Source organism: Eublepharis macularius, chromosome 10 (assembly GCF_028583425.1).
Source record: "Eublepharis macularius isolate TG4126 chromosome 10, MPM_Emac_v1.0, whole genome shotgun sequence".
Classification (NCBI taxonomy): Eukaryota; Metazoa; Chordata; class Lepidosauria; order Squamata; family Eublepharidae; genus Eublepharis; species Eublepharis macularius.
In genome coordinates this window covers 222,607-240,314 of record NC_072799.1, presented here as the reverse complement: position 1 = coordinate 240,314, position 17,708 = coordinate 222,607, and the positions used below count along the sequence as shown (strand labels likewise).

At 57.8% G+C, this 17,708-nt stretch overlaps 1 protein-coding gene across 1 annotated transcript in view; it reads left to right on the top strand.

Annotated features, from left to right (window-relative positions):
* SEMA4F (ssemaphorin 4F) overlaps positions 1-14,325 on the top strand; it is a 40,845-nt gene extending 26,520 nt beyond the window's left edge. Inside the window, exons 2-14 of the mRNA XM_054989881.1 lie at positions 2,984-3,135; positions 4,105-4,164; positions 5,031-5,129; positions 5,626-5,719; positions 7,736-7,855; positions 7,975-8,117; positions 8,442-8,617; positions 9,920-10,067; positions 10,178-10,400; positions 10,659-10,768; positions 11,552-11,709; positions 12,064-12,122; positions 12,657-14,325. Coding sequence (XP_054845856.1) covers positions 2,984-3,135; positions 4,105-4,164; positions 5,031-5,129; positions 5,626-5,719; positions 7,736-7,855; positions 7,975-8,117; positions 8,442-8,617; positions 9,920-10,067; positions 10,178-10,400; positions 10,659-10,768; positions 11,552-11,709; positions 12,064-12,122; positions 12,657-13,285 — 2,171 coding nt within the window. The 3' untranslated portion in view covers positions 13,286-14,325. The remainder of the gene's footprint in view (positions 1-2,983; positions 3,136-4,104; positions 4,165-5,030; positions 5,130-5,625; positions 5,720-7,735; positions 7,856-7,974; positions 8,118-8,441; positions 8,618-9,919; positions 10,068-10,177; positions 10,401-10,658; positions 10,769-11,551; positions 11,710-12,063; positions 12,123-12,656) is intronic.
* The last annotated feature ends 3,383 nt before the right edge of the window (positions 14,326-17,708 follow it).

Below are 17,708 nucleotides of genomic sequence, written 5' to 3'. Positions count from 1 at the left end.
CTCAGTTTAATAACTGATTTTGCATTTATTTTGTGGTGTGTGTGTGTGTGTGTGTGTTTGTGCTTGTCTGACATGGGTGCTGCTGTATTTTCCCAGTATTTGTGTCTGTTGGCCTTTTTAACGAAGACTCGCACAGTATACTTTCCAGCCTCCGCATTTTCCCAGGCCTGCGTGGAGAACTGGCTCTCCTTCCCAGCAGGCTCTCTGGGGGCCAGGGGTGGGGGACGCCTGCACACAAGAGCACGAGCCCCCACTCTTTGGGGGCAGCAGAGGACCTGACAGCCCCAGAGGCCTCCGCTCCCCGTCCCCCCCACCCCCTGCTCCACAGGGGCGATCGTAGCTGGCTGTGGCCTTGACACAAAGAAGGGGGCTGGGCGGGGGGGGCAGCTCTCAGGGCTCTGCCCCCCCCCCCGTCCTCAGTGCGCCTCCTGCCTGACAGGCCCCGCAGGAGGGAGTTGACTGGCCGGCTGCTCTTCTTTGCAGGGCGATGTCTGGGGGGGGGGCTGCTGCCAGGCTGTCGTCCTGCTGCTGCTGCGGAGCTCAGCTGGAGGTTTCTGGCGGCAGCCAGGAAATCCAACAGATTTTCCGGCAGCAGAAGCGTTTGGATAAGGGTCGTCTGGCCTCCAGCCGTTTACTCAGGAATAAAACTTCGCCTTGAAAGTGATGAATGCTACAGGATTCCTGTTTCTTTGCTCTGAGAACAATGACGGTGGGGGTGGGGGAGGTGGGCCACGTCATTACTTTTGTATTTCTAGTCTGTCTCACTGAGACTCGAGGCAGATGACACAGTGTCAATTGAGGCAATCAGGACGATGCGAAGTCTTGATAAGCAGTGTTTCCGGTGGGTAGCTGAGTTGGTTTGCTTTGCAGTAGATGCGCGCAGCTTGAGTCCAGTAGCACCTGAGGGACCAGCGAGAGTTTCCGGGGTGTAAGCTGTTGAGAAGCAAACTCTGTTTGCCAGGGCCGGGAGCTTGACTCTCAAAAGCTTCCACCCTGGAAGCTCTTGTTGGTTTTTAAGGTGCTTCTGGACTGGAACTTTGCTGAATAAGCAATGTAATAGGCCTAGGATTTCAGGAATGTGAAGAAAAGCTGACAAGCCAATTTGCGGCATTGCAGGGTGTCCAGGCCCTCCGGGCAGGCTTTCTTAGGAACAGAAGGTGCGCATCCAGTCGGGGGCACCCAGCTGCAAGGCAGGGAGGGCTTCTGAGGGTACAGGCAGCTGGGCCCAAAAGCGGGAAGGAAGCACCCTTCTGTCAGTGGCTGAGCTCCAGCAGAGCCTGCGCAGGAGGGAGCTGGCGCACAGGAAGGCCTGGGGAGAGAGCTCACACGTTCCATGTGCAAGGCGTGCCAGCCAGACCCAAGTGGCCCCGATGCGTTTCCGGATTGTATCGGCTGGTCTTCATCACCCGATGAAAGCAAGAGTGGGCTTGGCAGATGGAGCGGCTGCCGCTAAGCTGCCACGGGGAGCTGTGCTTGCCGCAGTGGTCTCGCTCTTTCTGGGCCACTCTGAAGGGCCGGGCCTACACTGCAGGTTTTCCAGGGTCCCTGCGATCCACCCCCACAAACACACACACTCCAGCCGTTGTGTGCTTGTCGGCAGCCAGGCTGTTTGTGAACCAGGCTGTGTGCTTGACTACAATTGATGTATTTGAATTAAATGGGGGTTGGGGGCAGGGTAAGACGGAGGGTCTAGGCAAAGAGTATTTATTCCAGCATGAGCTCCCTTGGCACGGGAGGGCCTCTCTGCAGCGGCAGGTGGGGAGCAGGGGGGGCCGACGTTGCAAAGGGGGCAAGGAGCCCAGCCCGACAGCCGCGCACTGCTCTGGACTGCAGAGTGGCTGGGTTGGAGCCTGGGTTGGGCCAAAAGCAGGCGGCTGTGCCCTGCTCCATTTCTGCCCCTGTGGAAGGGGAACACGGAGGTCCTCTGAGACCGAACGGTTGCCAGGATGTGATGGACGCAGCCAAGGAGCTCTCCGTGCCTCAGGATGCGCGTGTTGCGCGCTCTCTCTCTCTCTAAAAGCCTCCGGGCCTGTTAGATGCTTTGGAGCTGTAGGCACGCATCCAGCGTAGAAGGAGCATGGCTGGCACCGTGTTGCGGGGGGGGGGGGCGGCGCAATGGTTGCTTTCATTCCCTTCTATTTTTGCAGTAAGCGTCAGGACGGTGCTGTGTCATTTCTGAGCAGCTCTTTATCCGGCTTCCCTCCAAGATACTCAGTACAGGCCAAGGAGGCTTTCCTCTCCCCGCATTCACTGTCGCCTTGTTCAAGTAGTTCTTAGCTGCAGCCTTTTCTGGTGGCAGAGGCCGGAGCGTTTGAGGGGGCAGTTTTGAGATGATCAGGGCCGGCCGCCCAGCTTGGCTGCATGTGGTTCGTTGGTCGTTGCACGCGAGTGAGTCCCTTGGCTGTAGGGCTGCGGTGCTGTTGGCAGTTGTGCTCCAGGGACCTGGGGCTGCAGCAGCTGTGCTGTGCAGGGGGAAGCAATTGCGGCCGGCCTTGGCTGAGGCAGCAGAACCGCAGCTGACACGCTGGGGGCTGGGAGAGGAAGCTGTGGCTGGCTGGGTGCACTTGCAAGTTGTGTAAATAACTCCCAGCTCTTCCTCCTGGGAAGCCTGAGGCCAGGCAGCTCGTCTTCCCAGGCATGGCAGGCCATCCCAGCCAGCTTGCTGCATTTATGGCAATGGTCCCACATCCCCCTTGTGTTGGCAGAGAGGGCAGGGTGTGCTCCCTCCTGGCCCTCTGTTGATCTTGGTTCTGAAGGGTTTGGCCCAGGTGTTAAGCGGGCAGAAGAGAAGGCAGAGGAGACGAGGCAGCGGGTGCAGGGGAGTGGGTGCCAGGGGCACAGGCACAGCAGAGCAGCCTGCCCGCAGTTGCTGCTTGCCCCTTTGGGGTCAGGTCACCCAGGCGCACCCTCCCCATGGCGATTCTTGGGCCGGAGGCCGGAGTGTTCCCTGCCGGGAGTCACGGGCCTTGTGCTCTCGTTGCAGAGGTGGAGCAGGTAGTGCGGCGCTTCTCCCACAAGACCGCCTCCAACTACAGCGTGTTCCTGGTGGACCCCGCCTCCCGAATGCTCTACGTGGGAGCCAAGGATGCCGTCTTTGCCCTGCCCTTGGAAGACATCAGCCAAAGAAGCAGGATGGTGAGCAGAGGCCCAGCCCAGCCCAGCCCTGCTTTTACGACCAGGGAGAAAATCAGAACAAATAAGTCGGTTTGCCCCCAGGACTTAACCGGGCCCGTCTCGGCAGGAGTGTGGTGGACTTCTCAACTGCTGGGAGTGTGCGGAGTGCTTTCAAGCCCAAAGTCCTGCACTCCAGCCCGAGGGCCAGTGCAAAGCAAGGGCCCCTAGATTGCCTTCCAGCGGACTGAAATCTCGCCACTTAGAGTGGCCGGTCTTTCGAGTGAGGGGGAGAAAGTGAGAGTGGAGAGCAGAAGTCAGCTGCTGATGAGCGCCCGTGAATGACGCGGAGATGAACAGGGGCTGCTTTGTGTTTCCCCCGGGGCAGGAGGGGCGTCTCAGCAATTAGCACAACACTTGAGTGGAGCAGGGATTTCCAACGGGGCTAGACCAGTTTCCACCCCCCTCCCCCGTACCAACAAACACTTCCAACAAAGGAGGGGTGCTTTGGCCTGACCCCAAAACAGAGTTTGGGAAATTTGGCCACATTTGGAATTTGGAGCAAAACCCGCCTGTGCTCAGGTTTGCTGCTTATGGTGAGATAAGGAAGATCTTTGCCTGGCTTGCCGGAGAGGAAATTTGGTGGGGCGGGGAAACCCTGGACTCCAGTCAATTAAGGAAGTGGCTATGGAACTGGAGCAGAGAAAATGGGAAGTGAACGCCTTTCTATTTTCCCTTCCCCAATTCACCCATGTAAACCCACCCAGAGGATCTTGGCCCCTCTCCTCTTGTTGACCCCCTCGTGGCCGCTACTCCTTCTGCAGGCTTGGCCTTGCCTCCCAAGGCAGCTCTTCTCAAGGGCCTTCGCCGCAGGCGGCTTTGCCAAGCATGCCTGTCCCCTCACCCCCCTCCTGGCCGGCTTCTGTGCTCTTCTCGGGGGGGGGGCAGCCTCCCAAGAGGAAAACCTGACCCCTCCTGCTGGTTGTCTTTCAGATCTCTTGGAACGTGCTGCAGAGTCCTCGGAATTCCTGCAAGATGAAAGGCAAGAAGGAGGCAAGTGGAAGCTGCCAGGGAGTCGCCTTCCAGCGGCCCCCTCTGCGGCGGGGCAAGAGCTCCTCCGGAACCATGGCATACGTCCACCCTCTGCTGACCTGGGCCCAAGGTCCTGCCTGGCACTCCGAGCATCCCAGACGATATGGGGCTGGGTGGGCATGAGGGCCTGTGTGCGTCAGTCAGTCTCCGGTGCCTGCTGCCTTCACCCACTGACCCTGCTTCTTATTTCTCAGCTCTCCCCATTGTGTGAAGGCTGCCATCTGGGGACATGCTTGGGGTCTCCGTGCTGCCCTGTCCCTGCTGGTTGCTCCAGTGGGCAGGGCAGCCCTCCCTCCCTCCCAGTGCCAAACACAAGCTCCTCTGTGCACTCGCTGCCAGTCGGCCGACAAGCCGTAATGCCCGCAGCTTCTTGGTGCACACGTGTAGCCCTTCCAACTCCAAGGCTGTTCCGCTGCTGGGCAGGCTCCACCCCTGCCTCCTCCCTCCTTTCTTCCCCTGGTTCCTGCAGCTCTTCCGCTCGGAGGATCCAGGAGGGCTGCAGTTCCATTTGTGGGGTTGGTCTGCAGGCATCGTGAGCCAAGATGAAAATGACCCGAGTCACGGGCAGCTCTCTGAAGCCATGAGAGCTCCCAGGGAGCTGAGGCACGGCATGGCACGGCACGGCAGAGTGTCTGGTATTTTCTAGGGCTGCGGTTTGTGCCTCGAATGCCGCGCCTTGGCCACGGCCTCAGCATTGCTGTCTCTGCTGGCTGGGGGGACGGGGGGATCACGCTGGCCTCCATAAGGCTCTTTAGATGACAGACACTTGGAACCCACGGAAACCCGACAGAACGGCCAGCAGGATGGTAACGGCTCCCTTTCCGCAGGCCGAATGTCACAACTTTGTCCGGATCTTGGAGTTTGCCAACAGCACCCACCTGTTTGCTTGTGGGACTTTTGCCTTCGACCCGCAGTGCGGCTTCATTGTGAGTGGCTGCCGTGAGGCCGGGTGTCCGCAGCCTGGCTTGGGGCTGGGTGGGGCTTGCTGAAGGTGTTCCTCCAGCCGCAGAGGGGGTGGGCGTGTTGCCGCCGCCACCTGCTCCTTTGGGGGGCGGGCTCTCCTCCTGCCGCTGCTCACCCTTGCCAGGAGCCCAGGAGGTGGTGCCTCCGTGCAACGCCTACCTGTGAAGGTGCGGGGGCACCAGCAAGCAAAATTGGGGCAGGGGGAGAACAGGGCCAGCCTCTCAGGCTGGTGGCTGGGTGCATCCGCAAGTGCTGAGGGGCAGAAGTCAGGCCTGGTGCCTTCTGCTGTGCCATTTTTCTCAGCAGGGCTGGCAGTGCCTCATTTGCTCAGGCACGCTGGCCCTGGGTGCCACACGAGAGGGTCTTGGGTGCTGCTGAGGGAGACCTCTTCCCCATTGCCCCCTCCCCCCAAGTTTCAGATGCTTCTAAGTAATGGAAGAAATCTTTGGCCTCTTGCAGAAAGCAAGTGATTTCCACCGCGTGGAGAGCCCGGAGAGCGGCAGAGGGAAGTGCCCCTTTGAGCCCTCACAGCCATCCACAGCCGTCATGGCAGGTATGCACTGGGGGGGGGGGTTTGCCCTGGGCAGAGGGCACATCCAGGCAGTGCACCTTTCACGTGTCAACATACCGAGCACCCGTGGCACCCGCAAGCCTTGGGCCGGGACTCAGCGCCCCTCCAGGGCCCTGTGGTGCTGCAGGGGGCTGGCTGCGGTCCTCCTCAAGGGCCCTCCTGCCCTCTTCCCTTTTTGGAAAAGTGCTGCGCTGAATCAGGTGGGAAGGGAGCCAGCAAAGTGGATCCTGGCAGAAAACGGGGCTTTCTCTTTCAAGGGGTGCAAGAAGCTTCTCTGAAAAGTTTGCTCCCAATCAGGTTGGGAACATTCGGAAGTGCTGCTTAAGTAACAAGCAGAGGGTGCTGTGAAGTGGGGAGAGCGCCGGATGGGGGCGGGGAGGCCCCAGTTCTAATCGCCACTTGCCATAAAACTTACTGGCAGCCCTGAGCTCAGTCACTGGGAGGCAGGAGGACGTCAGGAGAGCTGTGCCTGGCCAGCGAGGTCCATCTCGCCCAGCATCCTGCTCCACATGGGGCCGGCCAGTTACCCTGGACGGCCGAACCAGCAGGGCACACAGGCCTAGGCTGCCTCCCAGCGCTGGCGTCCTGAGGGCCGCTGCCTCTGCTTTATCCTTCTTAATTGGCCGCATTGTTGCCCGCTCACCCTCCTGGAGCTCTTCCCAGCCTGCCTGAATCATTTGGGGTCACCTGCGAACTTGGTCACCCACTGCTCAACCCGGATCTTTTAGGAATAAATGGCATCGCACCAGCCAGAGGGCATTTGAGGGCAGGCACCGCTGCCTTGAGACCCTTGGAAGAAGGACCGGGCGCTCACTTCCTTTGCTTTTCTCCCCAGTGGGGTCGCAAAGCCGCCTCCGCCCCCATTCTCCCCGCCTCAGTTTTCTCCTCAGAACAACTCTGTGTGCTGGCTGAGGCTGGGGGAGAGAGTGCATGACTGTCCCATGGTCACCCAGTGAACTTGCATGGCAGAATGGGGGGTCCCAGATTCAAGTCCAACACGGGAGGATGCTCCCACAGCCCCCAGTTGGGCTCACTGGCTGTTGAGGCACAGCTGAGTGCGTTTGGGCGCACCCTGTCTGAACTGTTGCTGCTTCCTGGCGCAGTGAGATGGGGGTGCAAATAGATGCAAATGAAGGCCAAGGGCTTGCGCTCTTGCGCTGCGCATTGTTGGTCCTCTTCAGAGAGTCCTGTCTTGGGGACACCTTTGCCCCAGAGGGGAGGGCCTCTTAGCTGCTGGTTGGTGGTCTGGGTGCCTTGAGTTTCAGCAGGGCCCAGCAGAAGCCCAGGCGCATGCTCTCTGGCCGAGTGTGCACAGACTCCCAGTTGGCAAGAGGAGTCAGGAATGGCACTGGGCAGAATGGGTTGCTCTGGTGGCCTTAGTAGTGTGGCGGGTTTCATGTATAGCTGGGTATGTTATGTGCCATCAAGTTGCCTCCGACCTGTGGTGACCCTAGGAATGTCCTATCATTAACGAACTTGCTCAGATCCTGCAAACTGGAGGATGTGGCTCCTTCTATTGAGTCCAGCCATCTCGTTTTAGGTCTGCCTCTTTTCCTGCTGCCTTCCACTTTCCCTGGCATTATTGACTTTTCCAGAGAATCTTGTCTTCTCAGGATGTGATCAAAGTACGATAGCCTCAGTTTTGTCATTTTAGCTTCTAGGGAGAATTCAGGCTTGATGTGATCCAGCACTCACTGATTTGTCTTTTTGGCCATCTGTGGTATCCGCAAAACTCTCCTCCAGCACCACTTTTCAAATGAATCCATTTTCTTCCTGTCCGCTTTCTTCACTGTCCAGCTTTCACATCCATACGTAGGCATGGGGAGTACCATAGTGCAGATTATCTCAGTCTGGGTCCCCAGTGGTTGTGGGGGATGTGAGGCTGAGCCCTGCATCTCTGAAGCCCACAACTGAGGAAGGATTTGAACCCAGCACCCAATCCACATCTCCCCAGCATTCATTCCTGACCCTTCTTGTGACGACTCTTCCACCCTCCAGATGGCGCCCTGTATGCAGCCACAGTAAACAACTTCTTGGGGACTGAGCCCCTCATCTCCAGGGCCACAGGAAACCCCGCGGAGCAGATCCGGACAGACGCTTCCGTGGCATGGCTGAATGGTGAGTGGGCAGCTGCCAGGCGGCTGCCAGCTCCGCAGGGTGGCCGGCAAGGTGTCCCGGAGGGAGAAAGCCAGTGGCGGGGGGGTGACGGGGTCTCTCCTCCTCCTCCTCCCCCCCAGATCCTGAGTTTGTGGCCTCGGCTTTCCTACGAGAGAGCAGGGATGGTGAGGATGATAAGATCTACTTCTTCTTCACGGAGACGGCCCGGGAGTATGACTCCTTCGAGAAGGTCAGGGTGGCTCGTGTGGCCAGAGTCTGCAAGGTGAGCCAGCCTGCCGGGCTGCCCTCTGGAACGGGGCGGCTTCTTCACTCAGCCTGTTCTGCCCTGGGGCTGCATTGCCGGCGATCTTCCACGCGAAGAGGGCCTCCTTCCTTCCTTCCTTCCTTCCTTCCTCCCTTTTGTGCACAGCCCTCTGCAGTTCTGCTTGCAGCCACGAGACATACAGGCATACCCTTCCACACTCAAACCCAAGTGCAAACCACTCTGTGTGTCGCTTTGTGGGCTCCCTAAGTGTGTGCTTGAGCTGCACCCAAGCCCTAGAAGGGAGTACCCCCCCCCCGCAGCTACCTGTCTGTGCATCTGCAGGGGGACTTGGGCGGCCAGAAGACCTTGCAGAAGAAATGGACCACCTTCTTGAAGACTCAGTTGGTCTGCTCGGATCCGGAAACAGGGACAGTCTTCAACATCCTCAAAGACATGGTCACTCTGCCCTCCGAGAACTGGACAGCCACTGTCTTCTATGGGGTCTTTGTCGCCCAAAGGTGAGCCGCCCACCCCGCAGGGTCTGTGCTGAGGCTACAGAGTGTGTTCGATGTGGGGGGTCTGTGCTGCGCTTCAAATGAGGCGCTGTCTGTCGGTGGCATCGTTGCCTCCCCCTTCCCCAAAGCAGCTCCAGAGGGTATATACTGCCCATTTTTGTCCTGACATCCCCCATGAGGGAGACTCGGCTGAGAGAGAGAGGGAGACTGGCCCAAAGCCACCAGCAAAACTTAATGGCAGAGCGGAGATTCGAACCTGAGTCTCCCGCACCCTCTTCTAGAGCTGCTTCTTGCCTTAAAGGGCAAAAAGCCTGTTTCATCAGGGCTGTGGTGCGGGGCTCGTCACACAGTGAACGTGAAGGGCTGCCACAAACTGGGAGGGGCTGTGGCGTCTTCCTCTCTTTCCTCCCTCCCTCTCTGCTGGACGGGACGTCGGCAGGTGCAGCTTGCTTGAAAACACTCCACAGACGCTCAGGGGAAGCCGGAGGTGCTCAGTTCTGCGCCTGATGGGGGGGCAAGAGAGGGTGTGGGATGGTGTGTTTGCACATAAGAAGTTTGTATTCAGAGGTTCTTAGCCCATCCTCCCTCAAGGCAGCAAGGAGAGCTTGGAAACGCTTTTATTACAGTTCCAGTTCTGTACCCCACGGCAGGAATTGCTGCCCCTCCCCACAGTACTGAGCAGGACCAGCAGGGCCAGGGAAGCCGCGCAGAAAGGGCCGTCTGGCTGTGCAGCAAAGGCCCCCAAGTGATGCCAGAGGCCCCCGGTTGAATTCCTGGGGCTCCTGGGGCAGCCGTCTGTCGCTCTCCTCGGAAAGCCCCGGCCAGCTAGACCGCCTGAATGCCGCCCAGGTCTAAGCCCCCTTTGTTTGTCTGCCCCCCCCCCCATTTACTTCCACTGTCTCTTTCAGCCTGAAACAGGTTTTAGGCATGGATTTAAAATATTTATAGGCCACCTTTCCTAATACATGAGGCCAAGGCTGATTCCAGCCAACGCAATAAAACCCACGCACAACACAAAACAGAAATAGCAGCCCCACCCGTTAAAAGCACTGCCTTTCAGCTCTTCTGGCAGACACCAGCAATGCTGTCTGCCTTGGCCTCTGAAGTGCGCAAGTAAGCGCAATGCCCTTGATTCCAGGCGCCAGCACCTGGGCGTCCGGGGGCAGCATGCCAAGGACCACCTCCGGGGGCCAAGCTGTGTGCCCCCTTGGAGTCCCGGCTGAAGTGCCTCCAGGAGCCAGGGCTGAGGCCGACTTGTGGGCAGCGTTTCTCTCTCTCTCTCTCCCTCCCTCCGCCCCCTTGCAGGAATGAAGCCGCGGGCTCTGCCGTTTGTGCCTACAGCGTGGAGAGTATCCAGAGTGCCATGAACGGACACTTCAAGGAGTTCAAAAGGGACTGTGACAAATGGACCCGTGTGGTGCTGGGTGAAGTGCCCGAGCCGCGGCCAGGGGCAGTAAGTGGCCTGGAGGGAGTGTGTGCGCGGGGGGGGGGGGGCGGGGGCAGGGGGGGGTCCGCTCTGCTGGGAGGGCCCTCAGCATCTTCCGGGTGCCTCTTCCTTCGCAGTGCATCACCAACAGCATGAAGCTGGCTGGCATCGAGTCCTCACTGGCCCTCCCAGACCGAGTCCTGACGTTTGTTCGTGACCACCCGCTCATGGACCAGCCGGCCCACCCCCTGGAGAACAGGCCAGTGTTAGTGAAGCCAGGCACACAGTACCGCCGGCTGGCAGTTCACCGGGTCAAAGACCTCTCTGGGCAGGAGCATGAGGTTCTGTACCTGGGAACAGGTGAGGGAGCGAGAAGAGCAGGGCTGGGGCCGGGCTGCATGCGTGCTTCTCAGCAAGGTGTGTGCGGGGGGAGTGGGAGCAGAGGAGAGGCCCCCTCCAGAAGGGTGGGCTGTGGCCAGGGAGAGATCATGGGATAACCAGAGGAGCTGGAGGCTTGAAGGTGGAGGGAGCTGCTCAGGTGAGGTTTGAGGGGTGTTGGGAGCCCCCCTGCAGATGCGTCTGACCTGCCTTCTTCTCACACCGCCCCCCCCCCCCCAGAGGACGGACACTTGCACAAGGCGGTGCAGATGGGCGCCAAAGCTTCCCTCACGGAGGACTTGACACTGTTTGTGCAGCCTCAGCCGGTCCGGAGCCTGCACCTCCACCAGGTGAGGCGGCCTTGAGGGAGGGCTTTGTTCTTTCTCGGGCAAAACGCAGGCGTGCCTCCGAGCTCGGGGTTGAGCCCCTGCCCCGCCCCCTGCACAGGCCCCCTCTCCTTCCCCGTTCCCCAAGCAGCTGGGCGCAGTCCTGCCTGTGTTGGATTGATGCCATTCTGCCATGCGGGTGGCATCTCAGGCAGCAGGAGAGCCCACCAGCCCCTCCAGGGGTGGCCTGCAGTCTGAGACCCCCTCCCACAGGCTGGCTGCTGTCCTTGCCGAGGATGAGGCCTGAAGCACCTTGGGGGCTTGCTGCCTTAGCACAGGTGTGCTCTGGCAGACGCACAAGGCGGGGGTGTCTGAGCGGGGACCTTGGTGTGGAGGAGGCAAGCTTCCTAGGGCTCCTCCTGTAGCAATGGGGCGGGTGGCACCCTTGCCTACATGAAGGCCCCTCTTAGGAGGAGGAGGAGGAGGAGGAGAACCACCTCTGCTGGGTCTGGTACCTCCCATGTCTCTTTGGGGAGGCTAAAATGGAAGCAGCCGCAGCCTTCTCAAGCTCAGGTCCCAAGGGACTAGCAAAACTCCGTCACCCAGAGGGAGAGGTGCTGCCCACTCACTGCCTAAGCCAGGCTACGTGCACGATACCGGGTAGGCTCCACGTGCAGCTAGAGTACAGGATCCTTCTGTGCTTGTGCTGGAGAGGCAGTCTCGTGCAACCTGTACCTCTGACTGTGACCACACACGTGGAGCCCCCAGGCCTGACCATGCATTACAGGTCTCCCGTCTTCTCTGCAGAACTGGCTGTATGTAGCTTCTGACAGCGAAGTTACCCAGATCAGCACGTCTAACTGTGCCAAGTATGGCACCTGCCAGGAATGCCTTTTGTCCAGAGACCCTGCATGTGGTTGGAGCAAGGAGCTGGGGGTGTGCAGAGACCACCACGGGCACCCAGGGTGAGTGGCAGGAACTGGCAAGGGAGTCCTGGGCTCAGAAGCATCCCACACCAGGATTCCAATACGGCTGGCGGCTGGCCCAGGGCTGTTTCGCAATACCTTCTTTCACGAGTGGCCACACCTGGGCCAGAGACACTCGGCAGGGAGGAAGCAAGCCCTCCTGCCAGCCGGGGCGGTCGGGCAGAGAGTGGGGGGGAGGCAGAGGGCCGGGCTCCGGAGGGGCGGACTCCTCTCTCTTACCAAGGGATGGAGGAGGGGGGGGGCACCGACTGCCCCTTCGGCCGGCAGGCTGCCCCTTCTCTTGGGCATGGAGCCGAGGAGAGCCCGCCCTCCCGTCCGTGTTTGTCTTCTCAGGCTGCTGCAGGATCTCATGGCGTCGAAGGTGCCTGCGCTGTGCTCTCTGGAGAAGGAAGGTATGGAATGCAGAAGGCCTTACGAGGGGCTCAGAGCCCTTCTTACCCTGGCCGAGCAGACTCCTGGGGCTGGAGGGGGCTCCCCTAAGCCAGCCATGGGGCTGCAAGGTGAGCCTGGAGGGAGACCATGGCATGAAGTCTTCCTTGGCAGGATCGATCGGGAAGGGAAGTTTTGAAGGGAAGATGTTAGAGCAGTGTGCGTGTGCGCGCGTGCGCGTGCGCCCTGGGCTTTTCAAGGGACCTGGAAATGGGTGTGGCCAATGCCTGTGGAACTCGCTGCCACCAGAAAGCTATTTGGCCAACTATTCCAGAGTTCAGAGAAAACCAAGTCAGGTGGGAAACTGGGCAGTAACATTGAAGGACATCTCTCTGAAGGCTTAGGGTGGCCTGAGGGCTTTAAGATATCAGAGCCTGGGAGCAAAGAGGTACATGTCATGTATCTAGCTGACGCCTGCTTGTGTAGCGGATCGGGCTGGGCCACTAGCCAGCCTGGCATGTCCTTAAGTATTTCTCTCTTTCTCTCCTCCTTGGCAGAGGCACCACCCACCATGCTCGAAGTGCCAGCATTGCTGACTGCTCGCGTGGTGCTTCCCTGCAGACCTCGCTCCGCATGGTCCAGCTGTGAGTGGCAGAGACCTTCTCCAGATGCTGCCCTCTATGTCTGGCGTAACGATGGTCTGGAGTTTACTGTGACAGAGGCGACGCTGGGGGAATACACGTGCCGGTGTGCAGAGTCTGGGGTGAACGGCATGGTTGCCTCCTACAGTCTGGTGAACGGTGCCTGGGCTGGCCCCAAGGCCTCCCTGTCGGCTGAGCGCAGCTACAGTGTCCTGGTTGGCGTGTTCTGCTTTGTCTTGGGCGTCATCGTCAGCAGCGGCTGCCTTCTCCTGCATGAGTGGCGGCGGCGAGAGCACATGCGGAGGGAGCTGATCAGTCGGGAGCGGAACGGGCTGGATCTGCTGCCGTCGACCACCACCAGCTGCAGCCACGAGCCGCAGACCCCCAGCTCTCCGGAGGACGAACGCCACCCGCTGGCCCTGGCCAAGAAGAACGGCAGCCTCAACGGCTATCCCCACCTCTACATCAACGAGCTGGACACGGAGCAAGCACGCATCTACTTGACAGGGGTCCCCCTGGCCAAGTGCGATGAGACCTCCATTTAGGAAGGCCCCGTGCTTTCTCTCTCGCTGAGGCCCTGTGGGGCCTGCCCCCTGGAGCCAGACGGGCCGAAGCGACGGTGCTGCTTCTGTGCGCTCTGCTTGCCTGAACCGCCACCCGAGCAGGAGTGTGTGAATGTTGCAGAGCTCGGCTGCCTTGGGTAAGTTTCCAGAGCGAGGCCGTTTGCAGCAGAGAGCCGAAACCAAAGATGGTCCTGGTGGAGCACGCTGAAGGGCTTCTGGGCCAGCCCTGCTCAGACTCCTGGGGGGTCTCCTCCAGTGCTCCCCAGAGAACCGAGGGGCTTTGGGACAGGCCACGTGGCTGGATTCCGTGGCTTGGAGACGTTCTCAGACGGTGGCAATGGATGGTTTGAGTGGGATTAACGCTGCCGGAGTGCTGCCCCCCCTTCCCAGGAGCCCCTCTTCACACGGCGGCACCCGTTGAGGCCTCGTGCTGCCTTTTCAAAGGGCAGACCGGCCTCCTGGCGTTCCCAGGTAGCTAAGACCGGCTGGCACGAGACCCCGACTTCTGTGGAGCCCACTTGGCTGCGAACAGATGGCAACCGGGCAGGCAAAGGGCCGCACCCACAGCTCCCCCCCCCACACACATCAGGAAAGACTGGGCTGCCCAGGTCCCCTCCTGGCTACCTCCACGCCGGTCCCTGTGGCCAGTCCTGTCCCCCCCTTGCCTGGCTTATTCTGTTCGCTAGTAAATGTGAAGGAACTTGCAGATGAGGGTCTCCTGCCCCCAGCAGGCTGAGCTCTCTTGGAAGAGTCTCCCCACCCCCTCATGAGCAGGCAGATGGACTGTGTTACTCTCTGCTTTGGACAGAGGCCCCGTCTCTGGGGCTGCATTCTGCTCGCACCCCAACTCTTCCCCTCCCCTCCCCTCCCCTCCCCCTGTTCTGTGGGCCCTCAGGACAAGAAGCAGGGCTGGGGCAGGGCACCTTGCTGTGAAACGGATCTTGTGTCCCCTTAGTGTGGTATTTTTGCTGTGGTACGACTTAACACGTTTTGTGACTTATTAAAAAAATGAATCTAAGCGGCCCACTAGCTCAACCTGTGGGATTACCTGGGGTGGGGTGGGGTGGGACACTCACTTGCATGCCCAGCTATTATGGCTTTGCAAGAGGAGGGCAGGGCGGGGGTTCTGGGCCAGAACCCTCCCCCCCCCAAGCTGAATCACAAGAACAGCTGAGCCCTGGACTCCCGGGAGCCTCCCCCCCCCACACACACGTACAAAGCAAGCGTGTGTGTGTGTGTGTGTGTGTGGAAGGAAATGCCGCAGAATGGCCCCCGCCCTGCCTTTTTTCAGGGCAGACGCCCACCATGCACAGTGGCAACCTCTGCAACTGGCGTTCCAGAAAGAAAAAATGATTTTTAAAAAATTATTTATATATATATTCTTTTTATAATCCACCTTTCTTATTGACACTCAAGGCAGTTTATACACTGTACATCAATACGATCAGTGGCTGGGACATACAATAGGGTATTGATTTGCAGAAATTTGGAAACAAGTATAGAACCAAATACAGAGCTGAAACAAAACATAAGCACCTGTAAGATTAACAAAATTAGTGATAGGGTCTGAGCTTTTGTGAGCTCACTTCTTCAGGTAAGAGGTATCTGAAGAAGTGAGCAGTGGCTCATGAAAGCTCATACCCTATCACTAATTTTGCTAGTTTCATAGGTGCTATTGGACTGTTCCACTGCTACAGACAGACTAATACGGCTACCCATCTTGATCTAAAACATAAGCGATTTGACATGACATATTAAATAATGGGGAAACTACCCAGTAGGAGCATACTTGCAGCAACAGACAGTATACAGTAGTAAGGTGTACAGGACCTATCCCTTTATCGAAGTATAAATGTCTGGACCATTTCTTTACAGCACATCTGTGCATTAGCTTTGTAAAAAAAAAAGCCCTCCTGAATAATTCACTTTTGCATAGTTTGTGGAAAGCCCGGAGAGCGGGCACCCCCCTGAACTCCGCAGGCATGCCACTGCAGAAGGTGGGGGGACTACCACCACAGAGATTGTGTGCATGCTTGGGCAGTCGTTGATTTTGCCCCTTTGCAAGGTGGCACCTGCAGAAGGCCCTGTTCAGATGAGCAAAGCTGACATGGCAGAGCATAGGGGGAGAGGCAGTCCCGAAGATATAACGGACCAACGTCGTGAAGGGGATATCCAAATTCTTGAACTGAGGCTGGTAACTGATGGGCAGCCAATGGAGTGACTAAACATTGGGAGTAACACGTATGCTTCACCAAACTCCTGATAATAACTTGAGCTGTGAAGTTCTGCACCAACCAGAGTCTGAGGGAAGACCTATGTAAAGTGCATTACGGTAGTCTAGTCTTGAGGTTACCATGGCATGGATCCAGGTGGCCAGATCAGCCATGTCAATGTAGGCGGCTGTCTTCTGGGCTAGAGTGAGTTGACAGAAAGTATTGTTTTCAGCCGCTATCCAGTACAGCCCCAAGACTCTTAATCGAGTGTGCAAAGGTCAACTGGACCCCATCGAAAATGGGGAGTACAACCGCCATCAAGATTTCTGCCTTCCCAACCAGGATCATTTCGGTCTTCTCTGGGTTCAGCTTCATTCGTTTGCTTTCAGCTGTCCAGCAGTGACTCAAGACCTCTATTGCATCACCAGGGCATTTAGATAAAGAACCGAGTGTCACAGGCATATTAACGACATTCAATCCATAGCGAAGACCGATTTCTCCTACCGGCTTCAGACAGAGGTTGAGTAACACGGGGAGGGGATAAGATTGTGCCCTGTGGAACCTAACAAGGTAATTCCCGCACTGAAGAAATCTGGTCCCCAACAGTAACTCTTTGGGTCCATTCCATGAGGAACGGTTTAAACTAGACCGAGGCATGTCCCCTGGCACTCACTTCTGCTTCCCAACACCCCAACGGGATGGTGCGATTTACCATATCAAAGACTGCAGATAGAGCAGGAGGAGCAACAAAGCAGTATATCCTTTAATAATAATAATAATATTTGATTTATATACCACCCGGCCTGTTTACAAAGTATGTTATCATCCCCACAACAATATCACCCTGTGAGGTGGGTGGGGCTGAGAGAGCTAGAAGCTGTGACTGACCCAAGGCCACCCAGCTGGCTTCAAGCAGACAAGTGGGGAATCAAACCCAGCTCTCCAGATTGGAGTCCCTCTTAACCACTACGCCAGACTGGCTCCAAACACCTCAATAGGACGGTATAATTTACTGTATCAAAGGCTGCAGAGAGAGCCAGGAAGAACGGCAAAGCAGCATGTCCTTTGTCTACCTTCAGACATAGGTCATTAGCTAAAACTACCAGAGCCAATTCTGCCCCATAGCCGAGCCTGAAACCCAACTAAAAGGAGTCTAGAGCACAAGGGCTAGTTAAGAAACCTGGAGTTGGTCTGCTACTGCACTCTCAAGCACTTAACCTGGGAAGGGCAGGTTACACGAGTATGTAGGATTCACTGTCAGAGGATGTGGTGATGACATGTATATGCGGCTTTGAAAGCAGATTAGATAATCAGTGGCTACTAGCCATGGTGATTAAAGACAACCTCCATATACCGAGGCGGCAAACCTCTGGACCCCAGTGCCAGGGGGCAGCATCAGGGGGCCTCTGTGCCTTGTGGTTAGCCAGCTGGCCGCTGTGTGAGAGAGGAGGCTGGACTCCAAGGGCCATGGATTTGATCCAGGAGAGCTCTTCCGTTGCTCCTGCCCTGTGCAGGTGTATCCTTCAGCGTGAGCCAGGTTGCTGGTGACATGTCATTGTGGCACAGCACCCCTGCTTGGTGGGGGGCACTATTTCTGTTCCCTTGGCACCAGCTGGTGAGTACAGGCTTCCCAGCCCCGCCCCTCCTTTTCTGCTGTTCTTTTTGCCTTTGATCACCTGAAGCCGAGCCAGACCCTTGGCCCATCAAGGACAGTGTTCCCTCCTCTGGCTGGCAGTGGCTCTACCATTCCTACCTTCTTACTGCAAAATTCACACACGTCGTAGTGCCCTCCTCGTGCCCCTCCCTGGCCCACACTCCCTCCTTCCTGTGGAGGAGGAGGAGGAGGAGAAAGGAACAGGTATTGTCTGCTGGGTGCGCCAAGCATTTGCCCTTTTCGATTCTCAAGTGGAAAGCAGTAGCGTTCAGCGGCAGAAATACTTCCCTTGCCACACCCTGGAAGGCATGAACTTTTCAAAAAAGCGCCACGTGCTGCCGCTGGGTTTCCTTGGCAGCAGCATTACCATTTAGGGCTCTTTATTCCTTCTGAGACGGATTCCCCAGCCACTCCGTTATCACATCAAGCCATGATGCTACATAACCAATCAGATTTTGTGATATGCTGATATTTCTGGGGCCAAGGGAAGCTGAGAGTAAAAGGAAAGTAGCTTTGTTTCCTGAAAAATCACAGAACA